General features: G+C 35.2%; 2 protein-coding genes across 2 annotated transcripts; both read left to right on the forward strand.

Annotated features, from left to right (window-relative positions):
• Window positions 1-221: 221 nt before the first annotated feature.
• Window positions 222-6,774, forward strand: LOC141283787 (phospholipase B1, membrane-associated-like). Its single transcript, XM_073817101.1, has 8 exons — window positions 222-753; window positions 951-1,041; window positions 1,275-1,333; window positions 2,193-2,260; window positions 2,387-2,430; window positions 4,534-4,654; window positions 4,807-4,858; window positions 6,525-6,774. The coding sequence occupies exons 2-8, from the start codon at window positions 999-1,001 to the stop codon at window positions 6,642-6,644; spliced, it is 507 nt and encodes a 168-aa protein (XP_073673202.1). The 5' UTR covers window positions 222-753; window positions 951-998; the 3' UTR covers window positions 6,645-6,774.
• Window positions 6,672-10,796, forward strand: LOC141283786 (phospholipase B1, membrane-associated-like). Its single transcript, XM_073817100.1, has 7 exons — window positions 6,672-6,820; window positions 7,599-7,690; window positions 7,943-8,024; window positions 8,122-8,223; window positions 8,368-8,463; window positions 9,722-9,793; window positions 9,926-10,796. The coding sequence occupies exons 1-7, from the start codon at window positions 6,788-6,790 to the stop codon at window positions 10,076-10,078; spliced, it is 630 nt and encodes a 209-aa protein (XP_073673201.1). The 5' UTR covers window positions 6,672-6,787; the 3' UTR covers window positions 10,079-10,796.
• Window positions 10,797-17,363: the final 6,567 nt, after the last annotated feature.

Here is a 17,363-nt window from a genome sequence, read left to right on the forward strand (position 1 = left end):
ATACTGAAATAACAACAGATGAGTCTTAAAAAGGAAATTACATTTTCAAATGGCAATGTTTCTAAATAACTAATAAAAATCAATGGGTTCACAGCTAAATGTAATTTCCTATCTTAATATAATTAGACCGTCAGATGCTATTCAGTCCAAACAAACATCCACTCTTAACATCCACTCCCGAGCTCCCAGTCTGTTTCTCCCAGGCCCCAGTGCGACACAGTTTCTATTAAAGCCCTCTAAAGTTATGAATGGTCACCAGTCCTCTGGCAGTTGCATGTGCGCCTGGATCATGCTTTATGTTGGTGGGCCTGAACTTCGTCACTCAGCTGTTTTGGGTGGGGGAGATAAAGGGGCACTGATATAATGGCCCCGTTCTCTCTGCACGCACATCCATTGTGCTAACCCGCTTGGAAACGCTCCACCATGGAGTGGCTTTTCATTGCCGTGGCAACCTGCTTGCTAGCCCAATGTCCTGTCGAAGGTAAGTGCTAGAAGCATCCAGAGCTGGGAAGACAAGCTAGAGCGCAGGGCCAACGTTACATGTGTGAGATTGACCTGGGATGAAGAAACGAGATGTTTGCGTGGACCTGTGTTGAAGGCCTTGGTGCAAGTCAATGGAGGCCAAACTGTGATATTTTGATCTTTTGTTAAGTTTAAAGTGCTCATGGATCTAAATATTTTTCTTAAGGTGATGAGTGGAGGCTGGAATATGAGGAAGGACTTCGTCACTACAGTGAGGAAGCGCTTCGAAAGGTGCGTTTGTGTATTTGTGATGGAAATGTTTTTATCATCAAGGATGTTTTTTGTGAGGCCTTAAATACAACCTTCTCATTGGTTTATCTTTAATACAAACATCATTTTATTCCTCCGGTTGGTTTATCATGTGGTCCGTGGCCTGAATGATGTTTAAGTTGTGACCTCACAGAAACAAGCTTGTTATTTTGTTACAGGAGTTTCCTGAGAAGACCAGGCCAATCAGTTTCAAACACCCACCTTTCATGTGTCCTGACATGAGCCCCTCCTCTTCTGTGCCCACCTCAGGTAGGCTGGTCTAGGGTCAGTGTTTTGCCCACATTGAAGAATACAGACAACGGTTTTTAATTACATTTTTCACATTTTCTTTGAGGCTTTTAGGTTATTGGATCTAGATGCTGATGTTTATCTTTGTTGGTGAATGTTAGCGTTTGTTGTACCACAGGCAAACTTCATTACATCAGAATCTTTAGATCTTGTTTTGTTATCTGATCTTCTGATTGGCTGTATCTCTCTTGTAGTTGAGCTGGTGAGGGCAGCCGATATAAAAGTGATCGCTGCCCTTGGGGATTCATTGACAGTGAGTGTGACTTTCTTTTTTAGTTTTAAAGAACACGGTTTAATAGGTGATGACAGAATTAAAAGGATAGTTCACTCAAAAATGAAAATTCTGTTATTAATTACTCACCCTCATGTCGTTCCAAACCCGTAAGACCTTTGCTCATCTTCAGGTATTCTTGTAGCATCATAAAATTACGGTTGAACCATTAATGTCATATGGATTATTTTTCAATGTTCTTACTACCTTTCTGGGCCTTGAACGTGGTAGTAACGTTTATGTCAATGCAGGATCAAAAAGCTCTCGGATTTCATAAAAAATATCTTATTTTGCTTTCTGATGATGAACAAAGGTCTTACAGGTTTGGAATGACATGAGGGTGAGTAATTAATGGCAGAATTTTAATTTTTTGGGTGAACTATCCCTTTATATCTACACTATCTTTAATCACCTTCATTCATGGGGCAAAAAATTAGGTAAACAACTAGGGATAGTTCACCTAAAAATGTCATCATTTCATGTAATCCCAAACCTGTATGAGTTTCTGTCTTATGTGGAATACAAAAGATGATGTTATAAAGAATGTTGGTAACCAACGAATGTTGGTTGAACCAACCATAGACTTTCATTATTTGGACAAAATCTATGAGATATTTCTCAAAATATCTCTTTTTTTTTTTTGCTTGTTTGTTTGTTTCACAGAAGAACAAAAGTCACACAAGTTTGAAATGACTTGATAATGTGTAAATGATGAAGGAATATTTAGGGTGAACGATCTCTTTAAGCAGATTTAGGAACAAAATAATTAGTAACTGATGGACTTAATGATAATACAGGTGTGTGGCAAATAAAGTGATAATAATTGTAGTCTCACTTGTAGACAGCCATTGGTGCAAATGCAACTACAGTTCTTGGCATACCTATTGAATTTCGACACGTGTCTTGGAGGTAAGAGTATTACTTATATTAATGTTACTTTTTATTTTTATGTATGGCTGCTGCCTTTAGAAATTATGTGACTTTTATTTGCCAATGAAATGTTATTTTCATTGTGATTCTTCCATGTTTTAACAGCATTGGTGGCTATGGATCCTTTCAAGATGTCATTACACTGGCAAGTATGTCCTTTTTTTCTTAAAGGGATAGTTCACCCAGAAATGAAAATTGTCATTAATTACTCACCCTCATGTTGTTCCAAACCTGTAGGACCTTTGTTCATCTTCGGAACACAAATTAAAATATTTTTAATGAAATCTGAAAGCTTTCTGACATGTTCAAGACCCAGATGGGTAGTAAGAACATCATTTTGTGTGCAAAGAAAACCGAAATGCATAGAACCTGGATGCGCTGTGTCTTGTTTAGACGCAGAACACAACGCACACTGTACAGTCGTGGCCAAAAGTTTTGAGAATGACACAAATATTAGTTTTCACAAAGTTTGCTGCTAAACTGCTTTTAGATCTTTGTTTCAGTTGTTTCTGTGATGTACTGAAATATAATTACAAGCACTTCGTACATTTCAAAGGCTTTTATCGACAATTACATGACATTTATGCAAAGAGTCAGTATTTGCAGTGTTGGCCCTTCTTTTTCAGGACCTCTGCAATTCGACTGGGCATGCTTTCAATCAACTTCTGGGCCAAATCCTGACTGATAGCAACCCATTCTTTCATAATCACTTTTTGGAGTTTGTCAGAATTAGTGGGTTTTTGTTTGTCCACCCACCTCTTGAGGATTGACCACAAGTTTCAAGATCTGGGGAGTTTCCAGGCCATGGACCCAAAATTTCAATGTTTTGGTCCCCGAGCCACTTAGTTATCACTTTTGCCTTATGGCATGGTGCTCCATCGCGCTGGAAAATGCATTGTTCTTCACCAAACTGTTGTTGGATTGTTGGAAGAAGTTGCTGTTGGAGGGTGTTTTGGTACCATTCTTTATTCATGGCTGTGTTTTTGGGCAAAATTGTGAGTGAGCCAACTCCCTTGGATGAGAAGCAACCCCACACATGAATGGTCTCAGGATGCTTTACTGTTGGCATGACACAGGACTGATGGTAGCGCTCACCTTTTCTTCTCCGGACAAGGCTTTTTCCAGATGCCCCAAACAATCGGAAAGAGGCTTCATCGGAGAGTATGACTTTGCCCCAGTCCTCAGCAGTCCATTTGCCATACTTTTTGCAGAAGATCAATCTGTCCCTGATGTTTTTTTTGGAGAGAAGTGGCTTCTTTGCTGCCCTTCTTGACACCAGGCCATCTTCCAAAAGTCTTGGCCTCACTGTGCGTGCAGATGCGCTCACACCTGCCTGCTGCCATTCCTGAGCAAGCTCTGCACTGGTGGCACTCCGATCCCGCAGCTGAATCTTCTTTAGGAGACGATCCTGGCGCTTGCTGGACTTTCTTGGATGCCCTGAAGCCTTCTTAACAATGCAGTGGAAAGTTTTTTTCGGGATTAAGTTAGTTTTCATGGCAAAGAAGGACTATGCAATTCATCTGATCACTCTTTATAACATCCTGGAGTATATGCAAATTGCTTTTATAAAAACTTAAGCAGCAACTTTTCCAATTTCCAATATTTATGTAATTCTCAAAACTTTTGGCCACGACTGTACATAAAACCGTCTTTGTAAACATGTCTAAAGATTTTACTAGAGTCACCCTGACTTGAAAATTTGCCCAGCTTTACTTATTTGAACCAGAAAAACCACACTATTAACTAAGAGAGATGGACACTCTACGTCAGAATGCCGGCTCCTACGTCAGCAGCACCGCATGCATGCTTTGTAATACTCTTGTGAATGTGTGTTGAAGACTGACACAGAAGAGAAGAAATCTTTTAATAAATTGTTTTAGTTTTCTTTGCACACAAGAGGTATCCTCAAAGCTTGATAATATTAAGATTAAACCACTGTTGTCATATGGACTATTTTATCGATGTCCTTACTATCTTTCTGGGCCTTGAACGTGGTAGTTGCGTTGATGTCTATGCAGGGTCAGAAAGCTCTCGGATTTCATCAAAAATGTCTTAATTTGTGTTCCGAAGATGAACGAAGATGAACGTCTTGCGGGTTTGGAACAACATGAGAGTGAGTAAATAATAACAGAATTAAAATTTTTGGGTGAACTATCCCTTTAACAATTATAAATCTTCATAGCTTGGTTGCAAAATGCTTATAAAAACCAGAAAGCATTGGTGACCCAGACTGTTCTGTTCTTATGATTTAGACATCATTCGACTCTTCAACCCCCTCTTAGTGGGACCTGCCCCAACTAAGACGGTCCATGGGACCCCAGCTCCCCTCTGCGAGACTGGATTTAACCTGGCTGTAACCGGACACAACACCTTGTAAATGCCAGTACATCACTAGTCATTCTTCATAAATGGTTGAGATAAAACACTTGAAAATATGACAAATGTTTTTACTGTAACTATATATTTTTTTAAAATTTGCTGTGGTATTTTATTAGTCAGTGATATGAATTTTAATGTCTTCCTAGTAATCTTCCTGAACAAGTCAGACATTTGATTGACACATTGAAAACCTATGAAGTAAGTGTAGTATTTTATTGCAGTGAATATACAGTTTCTCACAAAAGTGAGTACACCCCTCACATTTCAGCAACCATTTTAGTATATATTCTCAAGGGACAATTCTATAGAAATGAAACTTGGATATATTTTAGAGTAGTCAATGTGCAGCTTGTATAGCAGTATATATTTATTGTTCCCTGAAAATTACTTAACATACAGCCATTATTGTTAAAATAGCTGGCAACAAAAGTGAGTACACCCTAAGTGATAACAGCAGTATGTTGTTTAACCATGAAAAGCCACATGTCCTATTCATCATGTTTATGTTTTTGTCTGCTTGACAGGACCATACAAAGGTGTGTATCTCGTATACGAGAAGTTAAAATTAGGTGCTTTAAGTAAATTCTCTCATACTGACCACTGGATGTTCAACATGGCATCTCATGGCAAAGAACTCTCTGAGGATCTGAGAATTAGAATTGCTGCTCTCCACAAAGAAGGCCAAGGCTATTAGAGGTTCACCCTGAAACCGAGTTACACTACAGTGGTCAGGGTCATACAGAGGTTTTCCAAGACCAAGGCCTTGCAAGTGTCGATCAACGAAGTTGAGTACTCGATCTGTGCGTCAGGTGCAGAACCTGGCTTCAAAAAACAGATGCATGAGTGCTGCCAGTATTGCTTCAAAGGTTGCAGAAGTAGAAGGTCAGCTTGTCAGTGCTCAGACCATACGCCGCACACTGTAACAAGTCGGTTTGCATAGGTGTTGTCCCAGAAGAAAGCCTCATCTAAGGCTGGCTCACAAGAAAGCCCGCAAACAGTTTGCTGAAGACAACCTGTCCGAGAGCATGAATTACTGGAACCATGTTCTGTGGTCTGATGAGACTATAAGATAAACTTGTTTGGCTCAGTGTCCAGCATGTGTGGCGATGCCCTGCTGAGGAGTATCAAGAAAATTGTGTCTTGCCTACAGTCAAGCATGGTGATGGTAGCATCATGGTCTGGGGCTGCATGAGTGCTGGGGAGCTACAGTTCATTGAGGGAAACATGGATTCCATTATGTACTGTACATACATGTACAGAACATGATGCCTTCCCTTCAGAAAATAGGCCGAACTGCAGTTTTCCAACATGATAACGATCCCAAACACACCACCAAGATGACAACTGCCTTGCTGAGGAAGCTGAAGGTGAAGGTGATGGGGTGGCCAAGTATGTCTCCAGACCTGAACCCTATTAAGCACCTGTGGGGCATCCATGAAGCACCATGTGTGTAACGTCCAGCAGCTCCATGAGGGGTGGAAGAGGATCCCAGCAACAACCTGTGCAGCTCTGGTCAATTCCATGTCCAGGATGATTAAGGCCGTGTCAGATAACAATGGTGCTAACACAATATATTGACACTTTGGAGAAGTTCACTTTTGTTACCAGCTATTTTGACAATAATGGCTGTATGTTGAGTAATTTTTAGGGACAATAAATCGATACTGCTATACAAGCTGCACATTGACTACTCTAAAATACATCCAAGTTTCATTTCTATAGTATTGTCCCTTGAGAAGATATACTCAAATGGTTGCTGGTTGGTGAGGGGTGTACTCACTTTGGTGACATACTGTATATGAAATACAGCTGGTGAAATCTGGGCATTATTGTGATATTTTTTTCCCTCTATCTTTTGCTACAGGAAATTGACTTTGATGAGGACTGGAAACTGTTGACCATTCTAATTGGGATGAATGACATCTGTGATTACTGCAAAGACAAGGCATTGCTTACAAAGCTGTTTCTTTGGCAAACTAGCTAGGCTAGTCAATGTGCCGAAGTGACCTTTAAAGAGTCTGTATTCGGACATATTGTCCTGTAGGAGTGTGTTTTTGCAACCTCAAAATTTATGTTCTCTATTTATACACACAGTCCCTGTTTTCCGTGGAGAACTTTGTCCATTACATGACTGTGTCCTTGGAAATGCTGATGAATGAGGTAATTTCTGAGATTTCGTTATTTTTGAAGTATGAATGTTTTTTTTTTTCCATCAATTTCTTTAAAAGATCTTTTTCTTTTTTAAACAACGATTGAACTGAATGTAATGTACCATATTTGTTACCCTGAACCACAAAACCAGTTGTAAGTAGCATGGGCATATTTGTAGCAATAGCCAAAATACATTATATAGGTTAAATTACCTTTTTTTATATGGCAAAAATCATTAGGATATTAAGTAAAGATCATGTTACATGAAAAAAATAAATAAATAAATAAATAAATAAATAAATATATATATATTTTTTTTTTTTTCCTACTGTATATATATCAAAACTTATTTTTTGTTTTTGGACAAATTTAAAAGCGTTTTTCTCAATATTTTGATTTTTTTTGGCATGCTTAGATTCCAGATTTTCAAATAGTTGTATCTCGGCCAAATATTGTCCTATCATAAAAAAACATACATCTATGGAAAGCTTATTTACTCAGCTTTTATGAAATGAAATGGCTCTTATGAAAGGTTTTGTGGTCCAGGTTCACATATATTAGATTAGTCAAAAGTGGAAGTAAATACTTTCACATGGTTAGAAAAGTGCTACAAATAAATGCTGTTCTTTTGAACTTTCTATTCATCACTAAAGACTGGAATAATGGCTGTTAAAAAATTAAACAATATTTAGCAAAATTACTATTCGTACTTCTTTTTTTCTCCGATCAAATAAATAAAGCCTTGGTAATATATTTTTGAACATTTTCTTTTAATTCTCCTTTGCAGGTTCCTCGAATGATAGTGAACGTAGTCCAGATACTGCCAATGGAGACCCTGAGGGAAGTACAGAAGCCCACGCCAGGATGTCTGCTCCAAAGGTACAGGAAATTAAATCAAGCTTTTAAAATCGGGCAAAGATAGAAAGTGCTGTCATAGATTATGTTTTCACATGGAAAATGCATATGCAATCCATATCTAGTCACTCTTTCAAAATCATTAAATCAAAACTCTCTTTAAATGTTGATGTGTAACAACATTCAGCCTGTTTTGCTCAAGATGGTTGACATGTCATCTTTATTCTTTCAGTTGTACAAGCTAATTTCTCTTATTTAATGCTCTGATCTCTCCAGGTCATTCTGCTCCTGTCTGGTGAAGCCAGCTGCAGGATCTGCTGATCTGAAGGAGCTGGTTGGAGTCAACCTAGAATTTCAGGTTTGTTTGTTTTCACAGTTATATAGTTATATTATGAATCTGTAATTTGCAAATATGATGCTGAATGACATTAAATGACTTAAATGACTTGTCTCAGAAAGCACTGGAGCAGCTCTTGCACACTGACCGCTTCTTTAAGAATGACTTTGCTGTAGTTTTGCAGCCATTCCTGAAACAAGCAGATCCTCCGAGACTCCCTGTGAGTAGTGACCACTGACTGTTTATTAATAGCATTTACAGCACTTTGCTGCAAACTTTGCATTAAGGTTTAAATGGTAAACTTTGTATTAAAATATGAAATGTGCAATTCATAATTTGCGCCTTTATATTTTTCTCTGATTAGAATGGGAAGATTGACATGAGCTTTTTTACTCCGGACTGTTTCCACTTTACCATGAAAGGACATGAGGAGTTAGCCAAAGGACTATGGAACAACATGGTAACAATTTAAACTTAAAAATAAAATATTTAGAATATAAATAATATAAAATGAAGAAAATATAAAACGAAACATTTAGAATATAAATAATATAAAATTAAGAAATTATTAAATAAAATAATTTAAAATATTTAGAATATAAATAATATCAAATTAGGAAAATATTATAAATAACATAAAATCAAGAAAATATATGAAAAGAAAACTGAACAATTAAAAAATATATTTTATATTATGAATAATAAATTGAATAAAATAAAATATTAATATAAAATTTAAGAAAACAACAGAAAACAAAATATAAAAATAATTTAAAATATTTTGAATATAAGCAATATAAAATTAAGAAAATATATAAAATAATTACAAATAATTTAAAATATTAATAATATAATATATACAATTAAGAAAATATTAAATTAAAATGTAAAATATAAAAAATATAACGTATTAAATAAGAAATAAAATATTTCAAATATTTGCAACATAATTAAATAACAGTATTATTTATTGTTAGGAAAATATTAAATATAATAATTAAAAATAGAAATGATATAAAATCAATAAAATATATGAAAAAACTGAATATTTTAAATAGTAAAGAAAAAAGAAAAAATGTGTTATTAATTATGACTAATAAATTGAATAAAATATTAATAATTTAAATAATTAGAATATAACTACTATAAAATTAGGAAAATATAAAATAAAATAATTTAAAATAATGTAAATATAAATAATACACAATTAAGAAAGTATTAAATAATAATAAAATAAAAAATGTAAACTGTAAAAATATAAAGTAATAAATTAAAAAACTAAAAATATATATAAAATATAAAAATAATTTACAATATCTAGAATATATATTATTAAAATATTTAAAATATAAAAATGAAATTAAAGTATTCAATAAAAATTTAATTAAAAAGAGAAAATATTTAGAATATAAATAATATAAAATTAATGAATATAATATAAAATATAATTATTTAAAATATAAATAATATAACAAAATATATAAGAAAATAAAAATATAAAAGATAATTGAAAAGAAAACTGAATAGTTAAAATAGTAAAGAAAGAAATAAAATTAAGAAGAAAAAAAATATTATTTTGATGTGCAGTGCAGCGCATTTGAGGTATTTTACAGTACAGCCACTGTTATGTGTCATAAAATTAAGAAAATATAAAATTAAAAAAATTGAAAGGAAAACTGTCATTCTAAAATATTTTCTCTCATTTCTTATGTGGGAAGTTTCAACCTGAGGGGGAGAAGTTTGTGGTGGAGAGCTTTTCAAACTCTATTGAGCTCATTTGCCCCCCTGTGGTAAGAAATGATTATTAGTGTAATTCTATTACACCATTATGTCACTGTAATTACATCATGTGTTTGATTTTCTTGCTAATTTCATTATTACGTGCTTTAATTGTCTTTCATGCTCAAACTGACAAATCCCAGAGTCATCCTTACATTTACACCAGACCTAGTGCTGCAAAGTCAGGCCCATCACGTCCTGATATGCCCCAGTCAGCTGGCATCACACTAACTGTTCTCCACCTCATCTTGGCTTTCCTTCCACTGTGGTTGGCTGTTAATCTGGCCTCCTTGTAGGACATCCATATGGAGTATCGTGGTACATCATGTCTGCCCACCCGATGTTCTACTTGGGCTGGATATCATTGCTTTAAACCAATGAGGAGCTATTCGGAGGATATTAAAGATAAATAACTAGTTATCAATGTAAAATATGGCAAAATATGAAGACTTGAATAGAGTCAATATCATGTTTAAATGCTCCGTAATGTTTATGCAGTGGAAAGGGGAATGTTGAATCCTCAGAATAGGAAAATATACGCTAATGTGATGACCTTTTTTGATATATCCATCCAAAATAGCACAAGAGCAGGTGCAAAGCCACTTTTAGCTCTGCGTAATGCTGCTATAATTAACTGTGTAAGCTAATTCCGGATGGTTTGAATAAAAACGGCCAGAGGTTATACTGTAAACTCATTAAGCCTGTGCCGATAAAGGAATTGAATATTGACTGAGAAACGACTGTTTTGCTTCTGAGAACACGGTGAAAAGTAAACCGTTTGAGAGCTTCTTAATGCCCACAGTAATAAGATAATCGCTTTGGATGCTGCAACATGAGAAGTGCTTTTTGGTCTTCTCAAATAAAGCTTTCAGAAGGGATACTTACCTGTTTTCCTTACATTTTTTTCCCCTTGAAAGTATGTTTTCTCATATTTATAGTTGTTATAAAAAAGTAAGCCTATATCAAATTAGTTATAGCAATGGTTTTAATAAATATGTTCATGTGTTGACAGTCTGTTTGATTCTGTCTGCATTTGTCCAAACATAGCATAGTGTTGAATATTCATAAATATTATTATCATTCAAAGTGTGTTTCGTGTTTTGACCCACTTTATACATCCAGGCTTGCTAATATTAGCTTGTCTTTTTGTTTAAAAGCCTTTTAAAAGAAATACACATCAAGAAACTATCTGTAGATGTTATATTTTGCCACAGGAAGTAATATCTATTATTAATGCTTGAAAGAAAATCACATTTGATTGTTTTTCTGTCCCTAAGATCACAATAGTGATTTTAAGGCTCATCAATTTACGTTTAATCTATTCATATTAGGAAGGAAGGCCAATATTTGAATGTCTTTTGGGGCTTTATTGTACATATATTATTCATTTGCTGTCCTGTATTGACACCTAATATTAAGTTATTGCCTTGATCAATATCAATAATGAAGATGTCTCAGAATATGAGGTAATGCTGATGACGATAGTCTTCTCTCAACAGTAAAGCATACTGGTAGCAGGGTCAAAAATTAACTCTGGCTTGTGGCAAAAGTGCCTCACAGATTTAGGATAATGTGGCAAAAAATGACCGTTGGCTTTTGCGATTAAAATTAAATGATAACATAAAGGAAAACTGTCATTTCACTGCATTACATTTAGATCTGCATACATTGCATCATATTTAATTTTGTGTGTTGTTTTGCAGCGCTGAGAATTACAACCAATCACAGATATTTCTGTTGAGTTTAGAAACGCAATAGCCAATCAGAGGCGTTTAGATTAGCCAGCGCTGAAAACACTAGAGTTTTGTCACATGGAAGCACTCACTGGCTAAATCCTCTTAATTTAAACAACAAACTGCAGATACAATGTGAGTAAAAGATTCATTTTTTTAAAAGCTTCGCATTATATTTAGATCTGCTTATGTTGTAAAGATTTGTGTTGTTTTTTGCTCTGCTGAGAATTACAACCAATCACACGTTTCTGTTGAGGTTAGAAACGCAATGGCCAATCAGAGGCGTTCAGATTAGTCAGTGCTGAAAACACATAAGTTTTGTCGTGTGAACGCACCACACAGTCTATGGAACGCACTCACTGACTAAATTCTCTAACCACAAACTGCAGATATGATGTGTTTCACTTCTCCTCATAAAAACTTAGCATTACATTTAGATCGACGTACGTTGCTTCAAATTTCCTTTTGTTTGTTCGTTTTTGTAGTGCTGTTAATTTCAACCAATCACACGTTTCTGTTGAGCTTAGAAACACAATAGGCAATCAGAGGTGTTTAGATTAGTCAGCGCTGAAAACACCAGTTTTGAAGCGTGAACATGCTCACCGACTAAATTCTCTCACAATAAACAACAAACTGCAGATACACTGTAAATTAGAGATTAATTTCTCCTCATAAAAGCTTCGGATTACATTTAGATCTGTGTACATTGCCTCAGATTTTCTTTTGTATGTTCTTTTTTTGCAGTGCTGTGGATTTCAACCAAAGACTATAGAATACCCAAGACATGTCACTCGTGTAGTTTTGAATGGGGAAAAATGGAACGCTCATTATGGCCGCGAAGCCCCACCTTCTTAGTGAAAGAGCCAATCGTTGATTATTAAAGTCAGTGTGTCACTGCAGCTGCCAGAAGTCCCGGTTGCTATAGAAACAGTCGGGCGCTCTAAAAGACGTGCGCTCAGTACTGCGCATGCGCACTGGCTCATTTAGCCATAAAAATAAGCGTTTTTAATGCTATTGGAGCACAAGGAACCATATTTATGAGGCAGTTCTTGTTGGAGTTCTTTGGAGATTTAAAATATGAAATTTAATCGTAAACTTGATAAACAGTTTTGGAGAATTTGATGTTTCCCCATTCAAAGAGATAGGAGCTGCACTTGCCTGCCCGAGTAGCGTTTCAAAGATGGCCGCCGAATGACATGACTTGCCTTAAGCCCCGCTCACACTACAGGAGTTTTAAAATCCTAACCGATTATGAAATCTGGTTGCAGCGCACACATAAGGAGAATCTTCGCAGATTATTTTACCAGAATTCTTAACCATGCACACACTACAAGATTTGAAAATCGTGGCGCATCACACACTACAAGATATAATTAGGATTATCATGCCGGAGAAAGCGCCTCTCCTGATCTCACACAGCCAATCGTCATTTCAGCAACTAATGTTTAGCCTACATATAGGTTAGCTTGTGCAAGCAGCTTTCTGCACTCACCTGGTATGTGATGGTCTCAATGGCTCCAGAAAAAGTAATTACCATGAATGTGTCGGGGCAAAAATTAAGGAGATATTCGAATTAATAATAATAATTTATTTATTTATTACACGTTTGTTTATATAGGTCTTTATATAAATAGGCATATGTATATAATTTTGAAATACAAAATAAATGAAGCTCAAACATTAATAAATGTTTCAAGTAATTAATAGTCAGTGTCGCAAAAATGAAGTTGAGATCCTGACTCGCCATCCTAAATGCATTCTTATGGATTAGGCCTATAATGAAAGAGTTTTGTTTTCGATTTTAATTATTTCGTTTTATAGTAGTGAAGTAATAATTTAAAGCTTTCTATAGATAAATTAATCGTGTCTGTGAGGCAATTACATAGGTTTCGGTTAATTATTGTGAAGCGCTCATGTTTAACACCAAGACATCAGAAAGCGTAGAAAGCCTGGATGATATATTACTCTTGCCTTTATGAGCAAAAATTAAGTTTCACCTTGCAATGGCGAATCCATGTCTTAAAGCGCGCTCCAGCTTTCAATCTCCGCAAACGATTGGATATGTGCCTGTTAGCACACATTTTTCTAGGTTAAAGGATTTAATAAATATTCTGATATGCTTTAAGTTTTTTATATATAGCCTATGGATTTTAATTTAAATCGTGATCACTTGAGAAGGCTAAATTGATCTGACTGCTTCTGGTCGCTTAGTGGTTACATTAAAAATACAAATACTTGAATTGAACAAACAAAAAGTGTTCCAAATATATCTCTAAATTATCTTTATAAACTAAAGAAACGAAAATAAATGTAATCACTTTGCTATTAAAGACAGCATCTGTGTAATGGGGAAGAGAAAGAGGGAAAATCGGGGCAAAATCGGGCTAAAACTCCTGTAGTGTGAGCGGGGCTTTAAAGGGACTTTGATTTCAACCTATCATGCATGTTTCTGTTGAGTTTAGAAAGGCAACGGCCAATCAGATGTGTTTAGATTAGCCAGCATTGAAAACACCAGTTTTGACGCGTGAACGCGGTCACTGACTAAATTCTCTAACCATAAACAACAAACTGCACATATGATGTAAATTAGAGATTAATTTATCCTCTTAAAAGCTTCGGATTACATTTAGATCTGCATAGGTTGCCTCAAATTTTCTTTTGTATGTTCTTTTTTTGCAGTGCTGTGGATTTCAACCTATCATGCATGTTTCTGTTGAGTTTAGAAACGCAATGGCCAATCAGATGTGTTTAGATTAGCCAGCATTGAAAACACCAGTTTTGACGCGTGAAAGCGCTCACTGACTAAATTCTCTCACCATAAACAACAAACTGCAGGTACGATGTAAGTAAAAGATTCATTTCTCCTCATAAAAGCTTCGCATTACATTTAGATCCGCATACATTGCTTTTGTATGTTCTTTTTTTTGCAGCGCTATCAATTTCAACCTATCACATGTTTCTGTTGAGTTTAGAAACACAATAGCCAATCAGAGGTGTTTAGATTAGTCAGCGCTGAAAACACTGGAGTTTTGTTTGTGTGAACGCGCTCACTGACTAAATTCTCTCACCGTAAACAACAAACTGCGAATACGATGTAAGTTAGAGATTCATTTCTCCTCATAAAAACTTTGCTGATTGTAACAGAGATTTGAACTAGACTAACATCATGAACTAACATATTTGTCTGCAGCCAGAATATGATGTAATTTCTCCAGACACAGGAACATTTTTATACGTATTCTGTTAAATAACACAAATAGTCATTATTGCAATCTCAAGAGCAATAATTAACAATTACTATTTTTATTTGTTTGATTTAAATGATTGGTTAAATTAAGCATTTGATGTAAAAGACAACACAGATACAAATAATAAGGTAATTATAAAAAATGTCCTTACAAAGGTAAAAAATGTTCCTGGAAATCAATTCCAGGGGGAAAATAAATAACAGAAAAGTTTATTTCTGACCCTGAATGGGAGTGCTTTTGTTTTTGTTACAAATACATTTACAAAAAATGTTTAACTCAGCTCTGAGAAAATGCTTTTCATGGCTAATTTATTATCACGATCTGAAATGATTGAACTCAATCACAAAAACAAGTATTTGTTCCAAAAATGAGAACTCTTTATTATTATCAGCAGTATTCGTACAGCAGGGTTTTGGTAGATGAGTGGAATATTTTAGTTCCACATGTTGTCCTCTGGGTATTTCTGGGAAAGTAGTTAAGCAAAATCCTTATTTAGTTCAACCATGTACATTATAAAATAAATCTGATTTCAATGCATGACTAAATAAAAGCGTACCGTACAGCTTTGAGTATTTCCACAGAGAAAACAGTAAAATGTATGCATTTTAATAGCCTAATTACTTGGAAAAAATTATGGCAATTATAGCAAATGTGTATGTTTTTTGTCCATTTTAAACTAATACAAACAGGACACAATACACTGTTTCCTCTCTAAAGAAAATTAGATGCAATACCTCACAAGCACGTACTCATACTCCTACTGACTGTTCGATTTTCATTCAATTTCAGTGTGTCCAGAATAGAGAAATAGCATTATCTTCTCATTACAAATCAATGGTCAACATGTCCGCTGCCTCGAATTTCTTGCCTTTCTGCAATGTATCTGTTTAACTCAATATTATTTTCCCCAACAGGGGTAAAATGTGTAAACAGCTGCCTCTAATGTCTGCATTATCAGAGCCCACCTTGCAATCTGTGTCACCTATGAATAATATGACAAATGAAGTCTGAATGGCTTGTTGAGATGCACAATGAATTTCTGATATATTGTTCTCATGTGCTGCAAGGACATTTATCCACGTATTGCAATTAACAAACAGAGCATATTTCCATCAGAGCAACAGAACAAGTGGCGAACAAATAATTAAGTAGAAATGTTTTATCACATTTGCATGTCAATTGAAAACCTACACAGCATGTAGAGGAGCTGTAGTGAATGCTGTATGGTACGTAATTGCGTGACGCTCTCCCACATCTAATAATCTGCTTCCTGCTCACATTCATTCTCTTTCATCCCCTGCCACTCTCTTTCTAATGCATTTTTGCTGTGCTCAATAAATTAGACGGTGGGATAATCACATATAGTTCCCCTGAGGTCCATCATTTACCATCTATGCCAATGTTTAATGCTGTCCCTTTCTAATTGAATTACTTTCCGTTTTGAATAGCAGGCACTACTGACCGACTTCTGTTTGGTATTCAACACAAAGATTCATGCCAAACAGCCTGCCATTCGTTTTGCTTTATTAAGGACTAAATGACTACAATATGGTGTTTTTTGCTTTAATATTTTAATATACAGACATTTAAGTGGAAATCATGATCGTGTTGTGCTCAAAGCCATTTTATTTGAGTAATGCATGGGATCTTAATCGAACCTCATAACCAATAAGACATCTGTGTGGAGGATGAGTGATTAGTTTGCCTGCCAAAGCAGAATTTGACCCATATTATATTTTGGTCTGTCCTAGATTATAACTTTTGAATTAAATAGAAAAAAAACTACATTAAAATAACATGGTAAGTCACACAACTTTTGCAATATCAAGCAGCAAAATGAGCTGTTTTGAACAGCTAAAAATAGCTGGACGCAGATGAGATTAGAAGCCAGACCCATAAAATTTACAAATGACTATGCCCACTCTTACGGGAAGAAAAACGTGGATAATAAGATGCTTACAGTTGAGGTCAAAAGTTTACATACCCCTTGCAGAATCTGCAAAATGCTAATTATTTTACCAAAATAAGATGGATCTTGCAAAACGCATGTTATTTTTTATTTAGTTCTGACCTGAATAAGATATTTAACATAAAAGACATTTACATAGTTCACAAGAGAAAATAATAGTTGAATTTATAAAAATGACCCCGTTCAAAAGTTTACATACACTTGATTCTTAATACTGTGTTGTTACTGAATGACTTACAGCTGTTTTTTTGTCCCTTGTTTGTCCTGAACAGTTATACTGCCTACTGTTTCTTTAGAAAATTATTTTAGGTCCCATATATTCTTTGGTTCTTCAGCATTTTTGTGTATTTAAACCCTTTCCAACAATGACTTTATGATTTTGAGATCTATTTTTCACACTGAGGACAACTGAGGGGCTCATATGCAACTATTACAGAAGGTTCAAACGCTCACTGATGCTTCAGAAGGAAAAGCCACGCATTAAGAGCCGGGGGTGAAAACTTTTGAACAGAATGAAGATGTGCACATTTTTCTTATTATGCTTAAATATAATATTTTTTCATTTAGTACTGCCCTTCAGAAGCTACAGAAGATACTTACGTTTTCCAGAAGTTAAAGTTAAATTTACCCT

The sequence above is a fragment of the Garra rufa genome, chromosome 13, assembly GCF_049309525.1.
Source record: "Garra rufa chromosome 13, GarRuf1.0, whole genome shotgun sequence".
Taxonomy (NCBI): domain Eukaryota; kingdom Metazoa; phylum Chordata; class Actinopteri; order Cypriniformes; family Cyprinidae; genus Garra; species Garra rufa.